This window comes from Pollachius pollachius (genome assembly GCF_949987615.1).
Source record: "Pollachius pollachius genome assembly, chromosome: 8".
Taxonomy (NCBI): domain Eukaryota; kingdom Metazoa; phylum Chordata; class Actinopteri; order Gadiformes; family Gadidae; genus Pollachius; species Pollachius pollachius.
The window spans coordinates 16,490,632-16,504,905 of record NC_136941.1 but is presented as its reverse complement, the minus strand read 5'-3'; the positions used below and the strand labels follow the sequence as shown (position 1 = coordinate 16,504,905).

Genomic DNA, 14,274 nt, shown 5'->3' with positions numbered 1-14,274 from the left:
GCCATGATCACAGAACACAAGCCAGTGGGAAAGTCTCAGCAATAACGAAATATACATCCGGTCAGAGGCATTTGCCTCACAACACTGACTAAATAATTACATTAAAATCATATTAATAAATGCAAAGCGTATCATTTTAATTCATGTTTCAAGTTAATGTGACCCAATAAATACGTTTAACCCAAAGTCATGAGATTGTAAGGATAGTAAGGAAGGAAGCAAGGACTTACAGATCAACATTTAATTAAATGTACACATTATTCCCCAACACTGCAGGGACATTAACAAGAGGACATATCCCCAACTTCAGAAGTCTGATGCCTGACTGCTTGGCTGATACATTAGTTCGCTTTTTACAAACTTCCTTCAGATTAGTAAGGATTTGAAAATATACCAATTTAATATCGTTTTTTCGGATTAAACAAATAAATAATAGCAATAAAAAATAAATCCAGGGGAGGAAGAGAATTTGAACTGTGCTTTAGTAAACGTTTGCGCTCTTTATATTTTACTGTAATATATATATTAATAAATAAAAAAATGCAACGTAAGGAGATGTTGCATTTATTCCATAACGTCCCAGGGCTTTTCATTTTGCTATCCAGGATCACCTGGACGTATCGTTTCTTAAAAATATATTTTTAAATAAAAAAAATGGTGAAACCGTGCCCACCTGATATAAGTCTAGCCATCGTGAATTAAAAACGAATATCCATGGAAGATAAGGTTATTATCACCTGTATCATTTAACCTTTATGATCGCCCTTTATATATTATTTTGATAGCTACTATTCATTTAAACAGTTGGGAACACTCCCAAAAATGCAAGATATAAGGACTACTTAAAAGTATAAATAGATACAAACTAATTAAAACAATGTACAAATAAAACATTGACAGCCTTTTGTCGCACAGTAGTGGTTCGATTCGAGCCAGGCTTTTACTTTGATACGCCCCTATAGATAAACAGGAACTTGAAGACACAAATGACAGCGGATAATCAGGCCTAAGTATGAAGTATGCTAATGCGCACATCAAGCAGTTCGGAGTGATGATCCTCCAGTCATTCGGTTTACTAAATAAACGATAAAATACGATTATTTGCTTTCCCCAAAGTATTTAATAGGTGATGACACCATCAGGGGATTAATTATTTTCTTTAAAGTTGACTGGAAATTGAATATGCAACACTGAAAGAAAATATAAGAGCACACCTTTAACATTATGATTTAGACAGTTTATTAGAAAGATGTAGACAAATAAAAAAACGGTTCCACTGTAATTTAACAATAACCGAAGTTGGTGATAACCAGCCTGTGATAACTAGGTTGAAATACCCAACCACCAGTTGAAATACACAACTACCGGCATGCTCAATTGTCTCCCCCATCATTTTGACAGTGCAAATATAATTTGGTCATTACACAGAGCCATTTCATTCCAACACAAACATGACCACCAAGGGAGGATCTATTCTAGTTTAACTTGGAAAATAAACTTGGGGGTAGAAGAAAACTGGATGTCTTCCATGCCTGCCTAGGGCTGAAAACAGCATGTTACCTTTCTTATGAAGACTTAAGTGAGAATGTTAGGCGGAGGTGGAGTCTGCTGCTAAAGATAACAAAATGTGCGGGATGGTTAAAAGTATATTCCAGTAACTTACGTTATAATTAAGAATATGCAATTTTTCGTTTAAGTGGAGTTACAGACAGAATGTTCCAATTTTACAAAAGACCACAAGCAGATAAGACATGGGAGAAAATATGCAGGCTGGAGCACTAAGCTACAGACACTTGATAGGTCCCTTGATATTGAATACATGCCACATGAAGAACTTTAAATAACCGAATCAGAAATTACATTTATTCCAACTAAGGTCTGGGGTTGTTCCTTCCAAAATAATTTGAGAAGATTCACTAGACTGATAAACTCAAAACCTTGTATTGTTAGTAAGCCTTTTTCCACATCACAAACCAATTTGTAAATATCTTGACATGTATTGCTCAGTTGAGGACAACTATGGTCTTTTTTTTTTTATACGAAAACATGTGCTTAGCTGTAATTAACGGCAAAACAGGATACCCCAAAAACGCAGTACTATAAATGGAAGTGGAGATATCTGCTCTGTACAATACAATGCATAACAACCTTCAGTGGACTGATGGTAATGTATTGGAGTTGAGGCTATGGATTTAAATATGGCTACCAACTCATGTGTACAGCTTTGTCACTGCCTTCATATTTCAAGATATACAGTTTTTAATGAATCCCCCTGCTTTCTCTCCTTGCCTCTCCATTCAGGGTTTCAAGTCTTCTATTCCAAGTCTGGCATTTCTAGAAGAAGAAATAAAGTAATTATCACATTAGAACAGTTCAATATAGAAATAACCATCCATGTGAATCCAGTGATTCTGCATTGGTTTAATAGAAATGGAACTCACTTTCATCATCACTATCCGCAGAGTCCTCCTGTTATAGAACAAAAGTTAAGAACAAACAATGTTAAGGCATCTTGTGTACCATACTATTCGAGACGATGGCTTATATCCACTGTCCACTATCCAATCTTTTTAATTCGATACTATAACAGATAAGGTCCATATAAAAGAGGAAAACATCTTACATCTTCTGCTGCTCCATCCAGATCAGGTAGGTCATCCTCACCTCCCATGTTGTTCATCATCTGAAAGAAAGAAAATAAAGTAACAAATCGACGGTTCTGGATAATGTAGACGACTTAAGAAGTTGTGTTATTAGTTTAGCAGTTGTTTTTTTTTAAAAAAAATGTTTTATTTGAAATGTAGCCAACCAGCTCATTTCATGTTTTTGAAACAACATTTTTTTTTGACATTCATGTTGCTCTTCTCAGAACAGAGGTTGGCTTCAGTTAACTCAGAAGAACGAAAGTCACTGTGTCAATCATCACAGAAGTCAACAACAATTCTGAATAAAATAAGATATATATATATATTCAGAAATTTGACGGACATGGCTAGGATTTTGCATGCGTTGAATATGAATAGAAAGTGTAATTGACTGGGTTTAATGATTTTTTTGGCAGAAAAATAATTGCTTGAGAAGAAAAGCTGGTGCACAAGATGTTAACAGCCGCAAAGGAAACCAAAATATTAATTAATGTCTGGCCAATGAGGAAACATTGCCGTGACCCCCCTCCAGCAGCCAAGGTTTTAGAATCATTACTGATTCCATTAGGGCTCTGCTGCAGACTTATTTAATTACATGGCCTCATACAATGGCATAACATAACCAATAGCATGCAAGCATACCCACTTTCTTTCCTGCAATAATGTTAAGGCAAAAAGTTTCAACTGCAATTTGTAGCCATCTCCCTATCTGGGTTTCCTAGTGCTCCTGTTGTTAAAAGCCTGTGTCCCCAACAACCTTAAGGAAGTACCTTTTTCATTGGATATCAGTTATATTAGATATCATGTACTTGTACTACACAATATTTTTGAAATGAGCTTTTCTTAGCTTACATCTGAGAATTGGTCAAAGTTGCCCATCTCCTCATCGGAGTCATCCTCCCAGTCTTTCCAGTTGTTGAAATCAACGCTGAGCCAAGTGAGCTGTGGAAAAAAACATTGAGGTTTATTTTAGTAGGTTACCTGTAGAATTGGGAGGGGAAATTAAGTACAAATGATGTAGTGCTGACCTTAGCTTTCTCTTTTGTTAGCCTGGGCCATGCCTTCCCTGGCTCCGCTTTCCGTAAACAGCACAACACTGAGCGGTCTGTGCGTTTCTGTTTGGATTCCTGTTACAAGCAGAAGAAAGATATAGTAATATTTGAAATGTACAATGATCTACTTTTACAAAATCACACCAAATGACGGCAACAGCCCGAGCCCACCAGCTCATTTCATGTTTATGAGGAAGAAAAAAAAAAAAAAAAGACTTTCATATATGTTGCTCTTCTCAGAACAGAGGTTGGCTTCAGTAAACTCAGAAGAACGAAAGTCACTGTGTCAATCATCACAGAAGAGTCAACAACAATTATAAATGCCCGAAAAAATTATATACATGTTCGGAAATTGGATAGGGATAGGATTCTGCATGTGTTGAATATGAATAGAAAGTGTAATGGACTGGGTTTAATGGTTTGTTTGGCAGAAAAATAATTATTGGACAGTATTCATTCCCTTAGTCTCAAGAGTGATCAGAACATAATAACTTACACTTTGATCAATGGCTTCGAAGAGGTCAACTTCATTTTCATGTTTGACATTGTCAGTTCCTCCGATACAACTGAAAACAAGAAAAGAAAAAAGGCATACATTATGTCTGTTCAAACAAATAAAATGTAGAAAGCTCAATTCTTCATTGTATTAGAACTCACGTAAATCCAAACTTTGTTTTATCAAAGTTGACCTTGACATCCTTGCTGTCTGCTACGCAGAACTCTATGTAAACAGCATCCCGTCTGTCGTACCACTTTGCAGATGCTGGAATCCTTTAAAAAGAGAATCACACAAATCAGCCTGCAAAACAGGTAACTTGGCTATACAATGCTGTTTACATATCTATACATTTATACCAGTTACAAGCTTTAATGAGGGAATAAAACATCACTTCAGCATATAGGAAAAGGTCCAATTTTGAAGTTACTAAAAGATGAATGATACAAACCCAACTGCAACAGGCATTAGGGCTAGACTCCATATAACTGATTAGCATCAAAAGGCGTATGTATCAGGTTGCCATTGAGCATCTAGTTACGAGAGTGATCGAATGTCATGACTCGATGTAAATGAGTCAAAATATAACCAAATTAATTAACCTTACAAATTAGCTAATATTTTCTAATATTTCGTGAGATAAATTGAATTGTAAGACCTCACACCATTGTGCCAATTGTTCAGCCTTGTGGCATGATCACAGACCGCACACAGGCCTAGTGCACATAGAATAGCTAAGATCTAGTCTCGAAACACACTTGTCAAAAAATGACCACCAAAAAGAGCAATTGCATGACGTTCAAATCTAAGGAAGGAACAGTGAAGCAGTACAGCCAAACCTAGACCAATACTGACCAACTAATCTAATTTAAACTGAATCATTACATCGTGGACCGTGTAAGCCATTAAATCCACTTGATCGTATTATCTGCAAACACAAATTATTTGAGCACACAAATAGCAGTGAGCATTTAAAAAAAAGGAATCTTAAAATATTGCAATATCATTTCGAATGAAAGAAGCTTAACCCAAGGCTAACGACGCTAGCAGCACTGCGTTAGCGCCACTTAGCTAGCGTTAAGCCATGCGGTGCACATGACTCGTGCCATTTGGACAAGACATCTCGAATAGCACATAAAGCCATACATTATTTCTATAAAAGTTAGTGATGAAGCCCTTGTGTGCACTGTAGCGACGGCTAAAGCCAAAACTCGAGTCTAGCGCTTGTTACAACTCGGAGTAAGGCCAAACATCCCGCCTTCGACAAGAGCATGTTGTTGAATGGATGTTAGCTGGATTCTACTTCTACTACATGGCCGCCGCGAACGGCCAGTCTGTGGGCATATACTGGTTACATGTGCAAAACTTACATGTTGTCCTAGCGTCGATAGTCTTCACGGAGTCGCTGGTATTATTTTGACAGCAACGCTATAAAAGCAAAATTAACAATGTGTTCACACGGCAACGGCTCCAATGACTGGACTCCGAAATCTGTTGCGTATCGCCTGACGAGAATGACGATACTGACGCAGCTTCCGTGTACCAGAGGTTTCTAGAATAACCTATCCTCAAGTAGGACTCTCGACTAGAGCCTTCACCGACAGCTGCTGGTCAAATGTAGGAAGCGCATGGCTTTATTTCCAAGCTGCCTTTTAAGCGTAGTTACCACTTCAGGTGCGAAAACAGTATATTTATAAGTAAATTGATTTGCCTGCATGTTTATCGTAGTGAACTACGACTCAATATCAGCTTTGAGATTTGTCTCTTAATACACATGGCTACATTTTATATCTGGTTTCAAATACTGTATTCATGTTATTTAGAAATTGGATCTCATCCCAAATATCCCTCTGTATGCCATTAGTTTGTTATTCAAGTCATTTATTGTGTAAATAATGCAATATCAGCAAAATTATTAAGATCCTTTTAAATCACAAGCATTTCAAATGTTCTTTTTATCAAGACCAGAGACAGCAAAGTTTCATTTTATCAAGCCACAACTTTATTTCCATCTTGGGTATAAATTGTACAAACAAGTGTAGAGTAAATCAGCAACCTTTATTGACCACTTTGCCCCGAGCGTTCCGGTTACATTGTCAACTCCTGCAAAGACAAAAAGATGTGTTAGGATAAGTGGAAAAATATTTAATAGCCAAGCAAAGAGAAATTGTTCCATTTTTCAGAACAGAATATGGCTTCAGTAAACTCAGAAGAACGAAAGTCACTGTATCAATCATCATACAAAGGGAACTCTGAATACAACATTTGAAGTGTTTGGATAACATACCATAATAGCATTGACAATGTCGTTGTTGTTGTTTTTCAGGGCCCGTACAGCCTTAGCCCGAGAGACGTTGGCTTGTGACATGACAAGTTCAATGTCCTTGACCTCCACGCCAGTCTCGTCAACCTTAACAAAATACATAGTTTAGTAAACGGGTAATATGCCATACTCTAGCATCCAAATCATTGTCGTTTTGACAATATTTGTACCTCTTCCTCTTCACTCTCCTCCTGTACTGTTGGCGTCTGTGTGTTCTCCTGGATGTTTGAAACAGCTTCTCCCTGTACCTTGAACTTTTCAGCAGCGGCCAGCTGAGCTTGTTGAGAGAGATCCTCAATCTATTGAAGAGGAACACGAATATCAATATCTCATCCTTCGGCAATATAATATTGGCTTCACGTATATCCACACTGATTCATAGGGCACTATAATATTGTTTACGGTGGAATGGTTACACAAGAATAGAGACTGATGGTTAAATACCTTAGCTTCACCGAAGACGATGTAGGTGTCTGATGCAGGACTCTTGTAAACGTCTGGTTTGGTAATGACAAACAAGATGTTCTTGGACTTGCGAATGGTGACTCTGGTGACACCAGTTACCTGCCTCAGACCAAGCTTTGACATTGCCTGCAGAAACATTTGTTATAAATCCACTCATTAACATACAGGATAGATAAGTGTCATAGAAACGGTCTTAAGAGAATAACTGAGGACCCACACAAAAGTTACCCTACCTTTCTTGCTTTCTTTTCACTGCGGCTCTGTTTGGCTTTGCTGACTGGTTCTTCGTCAATTTCGGCAGCAGCTGCAAGCTGTTGGAAGACATTCAATCAGTCTATCAAGGACCTTTTTTAATTGAATGAACAAATTACATTAACATACATTTCTCTTCTAAGAACAGAGGTTGGCTTCAGTAAACTCAGAAGAACGAAAGTCACTGTGTCAATCATCACAGAAGAGTCAATCACAAACTCATTTATTTCAGTAATTATGATGAATTGAACACGGCTCTTACCTGGGCCTGCTGCGTCTGTGTCTGTGCAGAGTCCTGTTCCTCCAAGTCAGGTACCGACTCATCACTGTCAGACTCTGTGCCAGATCCTATAACACCACATATACATCAATTAATAAACTTGCTTTAATAAAAAAAAAAAAAAAAGGATTCACATTATCCAAATTGCATGATTGTCCTAACAATTACAATCCTGGAAAAGTAATGAACATAGTTAAAGTAATGGGATAAAGGTATTGATATGTAATCACATTTTCCTATTTTTTGTTTAAATGTAGGCACTTTTACATGAGTGGTCATGTTATATCCCCAACCACCCAATAACCCTGACATTACCTTTTTCTGGCACGAGATATGACAAACAAGGACCCTTAAAGCAGAACCATACCTGCCCATACAGGACCAACCTTCACTGCGGAACACAGTAAATGTTCCTTTTATATATAATTATAAAACTGCAAAAGGTGTTTAGTCCTAACAAGGTGATCTTTGAAACAGGCCAGTGGTAAATGCAAGAGCGAATATTTTTGTTTTAGAGATACAATTGTATACATGTCCACCACTAATCAAGATTGTACCATTACAAAGGCAACCACAAATAAATTGGACGGACAGGACGAAGCAGAAATACCCTTGTCGTTCTTCATCACAGGCACCGCCTTGGCTGAGGTTTTAGCAGTTGAAGGGGCAGATTTTGGGGTTGATTCAGATTCACAAGGGGGGGGACTGATAATCTCAACTTCAGGTTTAACAACAGGTTTTGCAACAGCCTCAGCAAACGTAAGTTTACGGGGCATGGGACTCTTCTCCTTGGGTGCCTCCACCTTGGGAGCCTCCACCTTGGGAGCCTCCACCTTGGGAGCCTCCACCTTGGGAGCCTCCACCTTGGGCGCTGGCTTGGCTTCCTCCACCTTGGGAGCCTCTATCTTTGGAGCTGGCTTGGCATCCTCCACCTTGGGAGCCTCTACCTTGGGAGCCTCTACCTTGGGAGCATCTACCTTGGGTGCCTCTACCTTGGGAGCCTCTACCTTGGGCGCAGGCTTGGCATCCTCCACCTTGGGAGCCTCTACCTTGGGAGCCTCTACCTTGGGAGCCTCTACCTTGGGCGCTGGCTTGGCATCCTCCACCTTGGGAGCCTCTACCTTGGGCGCTGGCTTGGCATCCTCCACCTTGGGAGCCTCTATCTTTGGAGCTGGCTTGGCATCCTCCACCTTGGGTGCCTCTGTCTTTGGAGCTGGCTTGGCATCCTCCACCTTGGGTGCCTCTGTCTTTGGAGCTGACTTGGCATCCTCCACCGTGGGCGCCTCCAGCTTTTTAGCCTCTACCTTGGGGGCCTCGACCTTGGGGGCCGGAATGGCAGGCTCGACCTTGGGGGCCTCGACCTTGGGGGCCGGAATGACAGCCTCTACCTTCGAGGCCTCGACCTTTGGGGCCGGAATGACAGCCTCTACTTTCGAGGCCTCGACCTTTGGGGCCGGAATGACAGCCTCTACTTTCGGTGCCGCCACCTTGGGGGCCGGAATGGCAGCCTCTACCTTGGGGGCCTCCACCATGGCAGCCTTTACTATTGGTGCCTCCAACTTGGGTGCTGGCTTGGCAGCTTCCGCCTTGAGTAAAGGGGTCACAGCCTCCACCTTGGGTGTTGGTTTCACGGCTTCCAGAGGAGCAGCTGGCATACTGACTGGCTTTTCCGGTGGGATAAGGGGTGGGAGGTCCTCATCAGTTACCGGAGTAACCGGGGCTGCTTTAGGTAAGGCGGTTTTATTTTCAACTAGTGATTTGGAGGTGCCGGACTCAAGAGCATCTGAAAATGAAACTGGGGCTGATGCTGCAGGCTTTGAGGTCACCTTAAAGGCAACAGGGGCGGAAGCAGGCTTGGTGAGGCTTGGTGAGGCCGTTTGAAGATGAGCAAGAGTAGGTTTAGCCTTCACTTCAACCGAGTCTGGCTTAGGGTCTACTGGCTTCATCTCTGCACGAGCTGCCTTCGACTCCACAGGTGCAGGGACTGAAGGAGACCCAAAGGCTTCCCCTTTTTTAGGTTTTCCTTGTTTACCAGCCTTAACAACCTTTGGGGTTTTAGATGAATCAATAGAAGAGGCTAGAGGAGATGCTACAGGGGAGCGTGGGGTTGAGGAAGGAGTATTCTTTGGGGAAGTAGGAGATGCAGAAGAGGCCGACATTGAGGATCGTTTCCTTCTGCCAGGGACAGCCTTTGGGGCAGTGGCACTCGACCCACTCTTAGCATCTTTGCCTTTGGCCTTAACATTGCCACCAGCAGCCTTGGGTTTCTGGGTGGCAGCTTGGGCAGGAGGTGTTGCTAGATAGAACAAATTGATTCTTGAAAAGTGATTTAGGTGGTAAATGCTATCATGCGGGTTATATTATCAAAGGGCAAGGCATAATCCCTTCACACGGTTAGAGGTGAAACACCCTCAATCAAAATGCACACCCTGTTCACGCAATGCTCCAGTACACACTCAAGATGAAGATGCACTGATCAACCAACAAACCAAGCCCTACCGTGCGTATACACTTTAATGTCACTGCATAGCAAACTACATGACATGGCTTTACGTGCAATTAGTTTCTTAAAATTATATATTTTTTATAACTTTAGTTCAGAGCAACTACTGATCATTCCTTTTAGTCTAAGTGGCTTTATTCAAGTTATTTTTTTTATTATTTTGCTGGACTGGCCTGCTTCAATTAAGATTTCACCAAGAGGCTTTTATCTACAACCAAATGACTAGGACAACCAACCTTTTACAACCCTTTCAAATCTCAACCAGATTTGAACCCAAGCATATTGCCTTTTCCATAGGATTTTAAGGGTTATGGTGTGTGGATAAGAATATTATGCATGTTAACCCACCTGACAGTTGTCGGGTGGAATGGGATGCGCCTGCATTATTAGACTGCTTCGACTGGATGCCCTTATTGTTGACTGCAAAGGGTTCTCTCTCAACTGGATTCTCCTTTTTAGAGGCTAGATCTACATTCTTAGCACCGGACACTACTCCGGGGTCCTGTGTAGCAGTTTTCCGGCTGTCAACTTCCACATAGTCATCGGTAGATTTGGTAGCAACACTAGACTTCCCAGCTTCACTGTCTACAACTGGGTCTTTGGAAGGCGAAAGTTTAGCATCCACTGGAACCACTTCAACTGCACACTTCCCTTCAGCCACAATTTCATCAGTAAACTCTAGAGCTTCACTCTCAGTTGTATCAGCTACAGCTGTCTCCTGACTGGCTACAGTTGTCTCCTCACTGTCTACCACTGTAGCAGTCTCCTCACTGTCTACCACTGTAGCGGTCTCCTGAGTGTCAACTATCTCATCAGTATTGGCTCCTTTTTCTTCTTCTCCTGAAGCAGAAGGGGAAGCTTCAGCCAGGGGGACAGGGTCATCAGTCGGTGGCAGTTCAGCAGCAGCCTCTGAAGGGTTGGCAGGCGTCTCTTGCTGTACAACAGGAACTACCTCAACAGCAGCCACTACAACCTGATCTTTGGCCACTTCGACTGCAGGAGCACCGTTAAACTGATCAAAGGCCTCAGAAATATCCTCAGACATCTTTTTAGGAACAACAGAAGCTTCTAAAGGCACAGAACTCTGCAGCTGGGGTGCCTCGTTTCCTACAGGAACGGCCTTCTCAGGGAGAGCAGAGGTATTGAACTCCACTGCCGCTGATATAGAGGAGGGAGGAACAGGAGGATGCCCGGGACAGGGCGGTCACAGTAGTGTGAGGAGCCATTTTGCTTGCATACCATAACATTCAAACATGTTATTTACAAACATATTGGGATTGTGCTCAACTTATCGTGGATGTGAGGATGCTCAAGGATGCATAACCAGTTTCTCACCGTGTATAAAAAGTGGGGTGTAGACGCAAGTGTGGTCCCAAAACCCATGCAGTGTACAAATGAAGTGGATTCAAGATGTCTTTGTGGCCCGGTTTCAAGTTGTTAACACACGCAGTGGAACTAATCAAAAAGCAAAAAAGAATTCCCCTAGAAATGTCAAAACATTGACATCCGTTGAAAAAGGCAATGTATTGAATCAGGAGGTATATTTATAGCAATGAATTTAAACTTTGTTTTATGGACAATTTATCATTTGCAAAAAGTTTGAAAATTATTTTTAATGCTAGAACCATTTGATTATGACTTATAAAAATAAAAACATCATTCCTGCCAATACCAGCAAAATATATCCCACCCATAATTAAAATTCTTCATTGACTGGACATATAGCAACCTCCAATTACCATTCAGTGCCTCAATGACTTAAATTCTTTTTTTAATTTTAATTGAAAGTAATGTTGACAAGTTCACATAAAACACTGTTAATATGAGAGTATTAATATCGTTACAAATACAATAGTTAAACGCCCATAATATAGGTTACAAACCAGTTAAATACAAACCATGCCATATTAGTCCCTAAAAACCAAAAACGTGCATGCATTATATGGCAAAGGTAGCTGTCAGAACGAAACCACCACACATCACCAAGTGTGTAAACAAAGATGGGATCCTGGTTAACGCTTGTGTTTATGATTTTCAAGTGATATGTATGTAACCATAGGTAGTTAGATGTACAAAATTAACACCCAACAACTTTAAATCTTAAATAAATCGAATTGTAGAATGGTCTAGTCCAGACCTGAGCTGGGTGGTCTTTGAGTTAAGAATATCCATCCAAGCAACAGATGATGGTAGATACAGCCATGTGTTACTGAGGGAGGTCTAGTGACATTTTAAAGAATGATCACCTGTTAAACCAGCCCCCTGCCTGCTTGGCCATGTCACTTTACACTATTCCGATTGTGAACATGATTAAACAAATGTAGAGCGTAAGGCCAATTTAATCGAAGTATACCAGGATCCCAGTGAAAACTGTTGTAATTGAAACATGCGTATTGTAAAATTGTATACGAACCAGTCTCAACTTGAGGCTGCTGCATCTCCTGCTCGGTGACTGGGACCGTTTCTGTTGCTTCGCCTGGCATGGTAGCTGATAGGGCAGAGTTACACTCAACAATGAAATACACGATGTCACTTGCTTGGACATAGGCAGAACAATTCACTAGTAGGATTGATATTTAGTTTTGCGTAAAAGGTTGGCCAGGCCTAAAATTTAAGTTAATGCACATGCTTCGGCTCATTGTAGTTCCCTACCGAACGCTAGCTTCTCCGGAGATGTTATCTACAGAGGCGAGATTCGCTTGCATTGAGATCCTCGTTTACCCTCTGATTTTACAGCGAGAATACATAGTTACACATACTGACTTCTAAACACTACAGTCGTGTATTAAACGTAAGTAGTGGTAAAGCTTAACGCTTGCCATGAACAAGGCTCCATGCCTAGGAAACTCAAGTCATGTTCCCCCATTTTGGGCCAATGGTCGGCGATACAACAAGCCTATCTGACTAAGGGTGACTTGGAAAACAAAAATAACTACATGGGAAGGTAGCCTTTATTTATTAGAGAGATGTTACGTATACCAGAAAAACATAAACATGTATTTAACAACCAGATTATATTAGATTGTTGTCAGAGACACTTACCGACTCAGATGGTATATCCAAGATGGCTGTGAGAGAGAACTGTTGACCCCTCGCTCGCCGTAATATCCGGTTTAGCAGTTCAATCTTTTTCCGGGTGAAATTCTTGTGCACATTGAAAGCTTGTATTGAAGGTACTCCATTTGTTGTGATTATATTTATAAGATAACCTTGCATTAACTCTGATTTCAATTTCTGTTTCAAATTTTAATTTAATTTAGAAATGTTTTTGTGATTACTTCCAGAGGTATTTTCAATTTATTCGGTATTCTACTGAATCTAGCATCGCTAAGCGATATCCTTCAAGGGCTGTAATGTCCGGTCTTGTAATGTGACTTTTTTTGGTTAACCTATTTTTTAAAATAATTTTAAGTTAATACGACTCAGCTACACATACTGAATCCAACAAATACAAAGGACATGGACATTAGAGAAATGTATAATAAAGTTGTTTGATAACTATAATACAAATAAACATAATCTTGAAACTAAATAACATCCAACTACATCCATACAGGCCCCCAGCTTCTTATCCTGATGGAAAATAGAAATGTTGTATTTTGAATGTTGCAAAGAGCGATACCTTAATTATTTCAGAATTAGTTCATAATGCACCAGGTGTTTCCACTAAATTAATTGAGAATGATTGGGCTATTACCATGGTTGGATGATAGTAGTTAGAGTTGTGTACTTAAAACTTATTTTAGGACACTTGACAGCTAAGTAATTGGATTTTAGAGAATGATCAAGGGAAAATACAGGCAGCAATTGACCAAGCATATATTCAATGAGACAATGGATGTGCATGATTCATTGTGGGCAGTAACAAAACAAAGGTGAGGGGGAGTGAGTGACCATCGTGAAGAGTTTAGGATTGGTGATGGCTGAATTCAGCCGTGGCAGGCGAGATTTAAAGTTAATTTGTAACACACTATGGGGGAAGTGGACAGACATATCAGCAAGGCAGTTAAAGAATCTTAACAAAATAAGTCAGTAGATTGGCATGCCTCAGTATTAGACTTTGTGGCTACAGTGGCAATGCTAATACAAACCACCTGAATACTTTCAATTAGAGGAAGGGAGGTATCTCTAGGTTCAGGGAGAATGTATACAAATGCCTTATCAATTGACTAGTAATTATACAAACAAGGTTTCTGTAATTTGTATATCATTTCATATTATAGCTACGATTAATATTTCCAAGACAGAACATTAACAT

The 14,274-nt window shown here is 40.3% G+C and overlaps 3 protein-coding genes across 4 annotated transcripts; all 3 read right to left on the bottom strand.

Annotated features, from left to right (window-relative positions):
* Positions 1-1,215: 1,215 nt before the first annotated feature.
* LOC307079557 (prostaglandin E synthase 3-like) lies at positions 1,216-5,701 on the bottom strand. 2 transcript variants are annotated; one of them, XM_079741975.1, is made up of 8 exons: positions 5,564-5,701; positions 4,355-4,468; positions 4,194-4,263; positions 3,674-3,772; positions 3,498-3,587; positions 2,624-2,683; positions 2,442-2,469; positions 1,216-2,334 (listed from the first exon to the last, which is right to left on the bottom strand). In XM_079741975.1, coding segments are annotated over exons 1-8 (483 nt in total). In that variant the 5' UTR covers positions 5,566-5,701; the 3' UTR covers positions 1,216-2,314. The 2 variants fall into 2 exon arrangements, with proteins under 2 accessions (XP_079598101.1, XP_079598102.1); XM_079741976.1 differs by having other exon boundaries at positions 2,624-2,680.
* A 471-nt stretch (positions 5,702-6,172) lies between these two features.
* LOC307079556 (nascent polypeptide-associated complex subunit alpha) lies at positions 6,173-13,110 on the bottom strand. The gene is made up of 8 exons (XM_079741974.1): positions 13,059-13,110; positions 12,430-12,504; positions 7,496-7,581; positions 7,215-7,292; positions 6,961-7,107; positions 6,687-6,815; positions 6,481-6,603; positions 6,173-6,296 (listed from the first exon to the last, which is right to left on the bottom strand). The coding sequence occupies exons 2-8, from the start codon at positions 12,497-12,499 to the stop codon at positions 6,282-6,284; spliced, it is 648 nt and encodes a 215-aa protein (XP_079598100.1). The 5' UTR covers positions 12,500-12,504; positions 13,059-13,110; the 3' UTR covers positions 6,173-6,281.
* On the bottom strand, positions 7,588-12,422 carry LOC307079549 (uncharacterized protein). The gene is made up of 2 exons (XM_079741966.1): positions 11,352-12,422; positions 7,588-11,174 (listed from the first exon to the last, which is right to left on the bottom strand). The coding sequence occupies exon 2, from the start codon at positions 9,670-9,672 to the stop codon at positions 8,059-8,061; it is 1,614 nt and encodes a 537-aa protein (XP_079598092.1). The 5' UTR covers positions 9,673-11,174; positions 11,352-12,422; the 3' UTR covers positions 7,588-8,058.
* Positions 13,111-14,274: the final 1,164 nt, after the last annotated feature.

Bases quoted from the DNA above. Each gene is read 5' to 3' on its own strand.
- LOC307079557 (XM_079741975.1), bottom strand. The intron at 4,264-4,354 runs GTGAGTTCTAAT...TCTTGTTTTCAG, and splicing joins AAAACAAAGTTTGGATTTAC to TTGTATCGGAGGAACTGACA. The intron at 2,470-2,623 runs GTAAGATGTTTT...GTTCTATAACAG, and splicing joins TGGATGGAGCAGCAGAAGAT to GAGGACTCTGCGGATAGTGA.
- LOC307079549 (XM_079741966.1), bottom strand. From the start codon at position 9,672: ATGTCGGCCTCTTCTGCATCTCCTACTTCCCCAAAGAATACTCCTTCC.
- LOC307079556 (XM_079741974.1), bottom strand. From the start codon at position 12,499: ATGCCAGGCGAAGCAACAGAAACGGTCCCAGTCACCGAGCAGGAGATG. The intron at 7,293-7,495 runs GTAAGAGCCGTG...GTCTTCCAACAG, and splicing joins CACAGACGCAGCAGGCCCAG to CTTGCAGCTGCTGCCGAAAT. The intron at 6,604-6,686 runs GTACAAATATTG...TATTTTGTTAAG, and splicing joins AGGAGAGTGAAGAGGAAGAG to GTTGACGAGACTGGCGTGGA.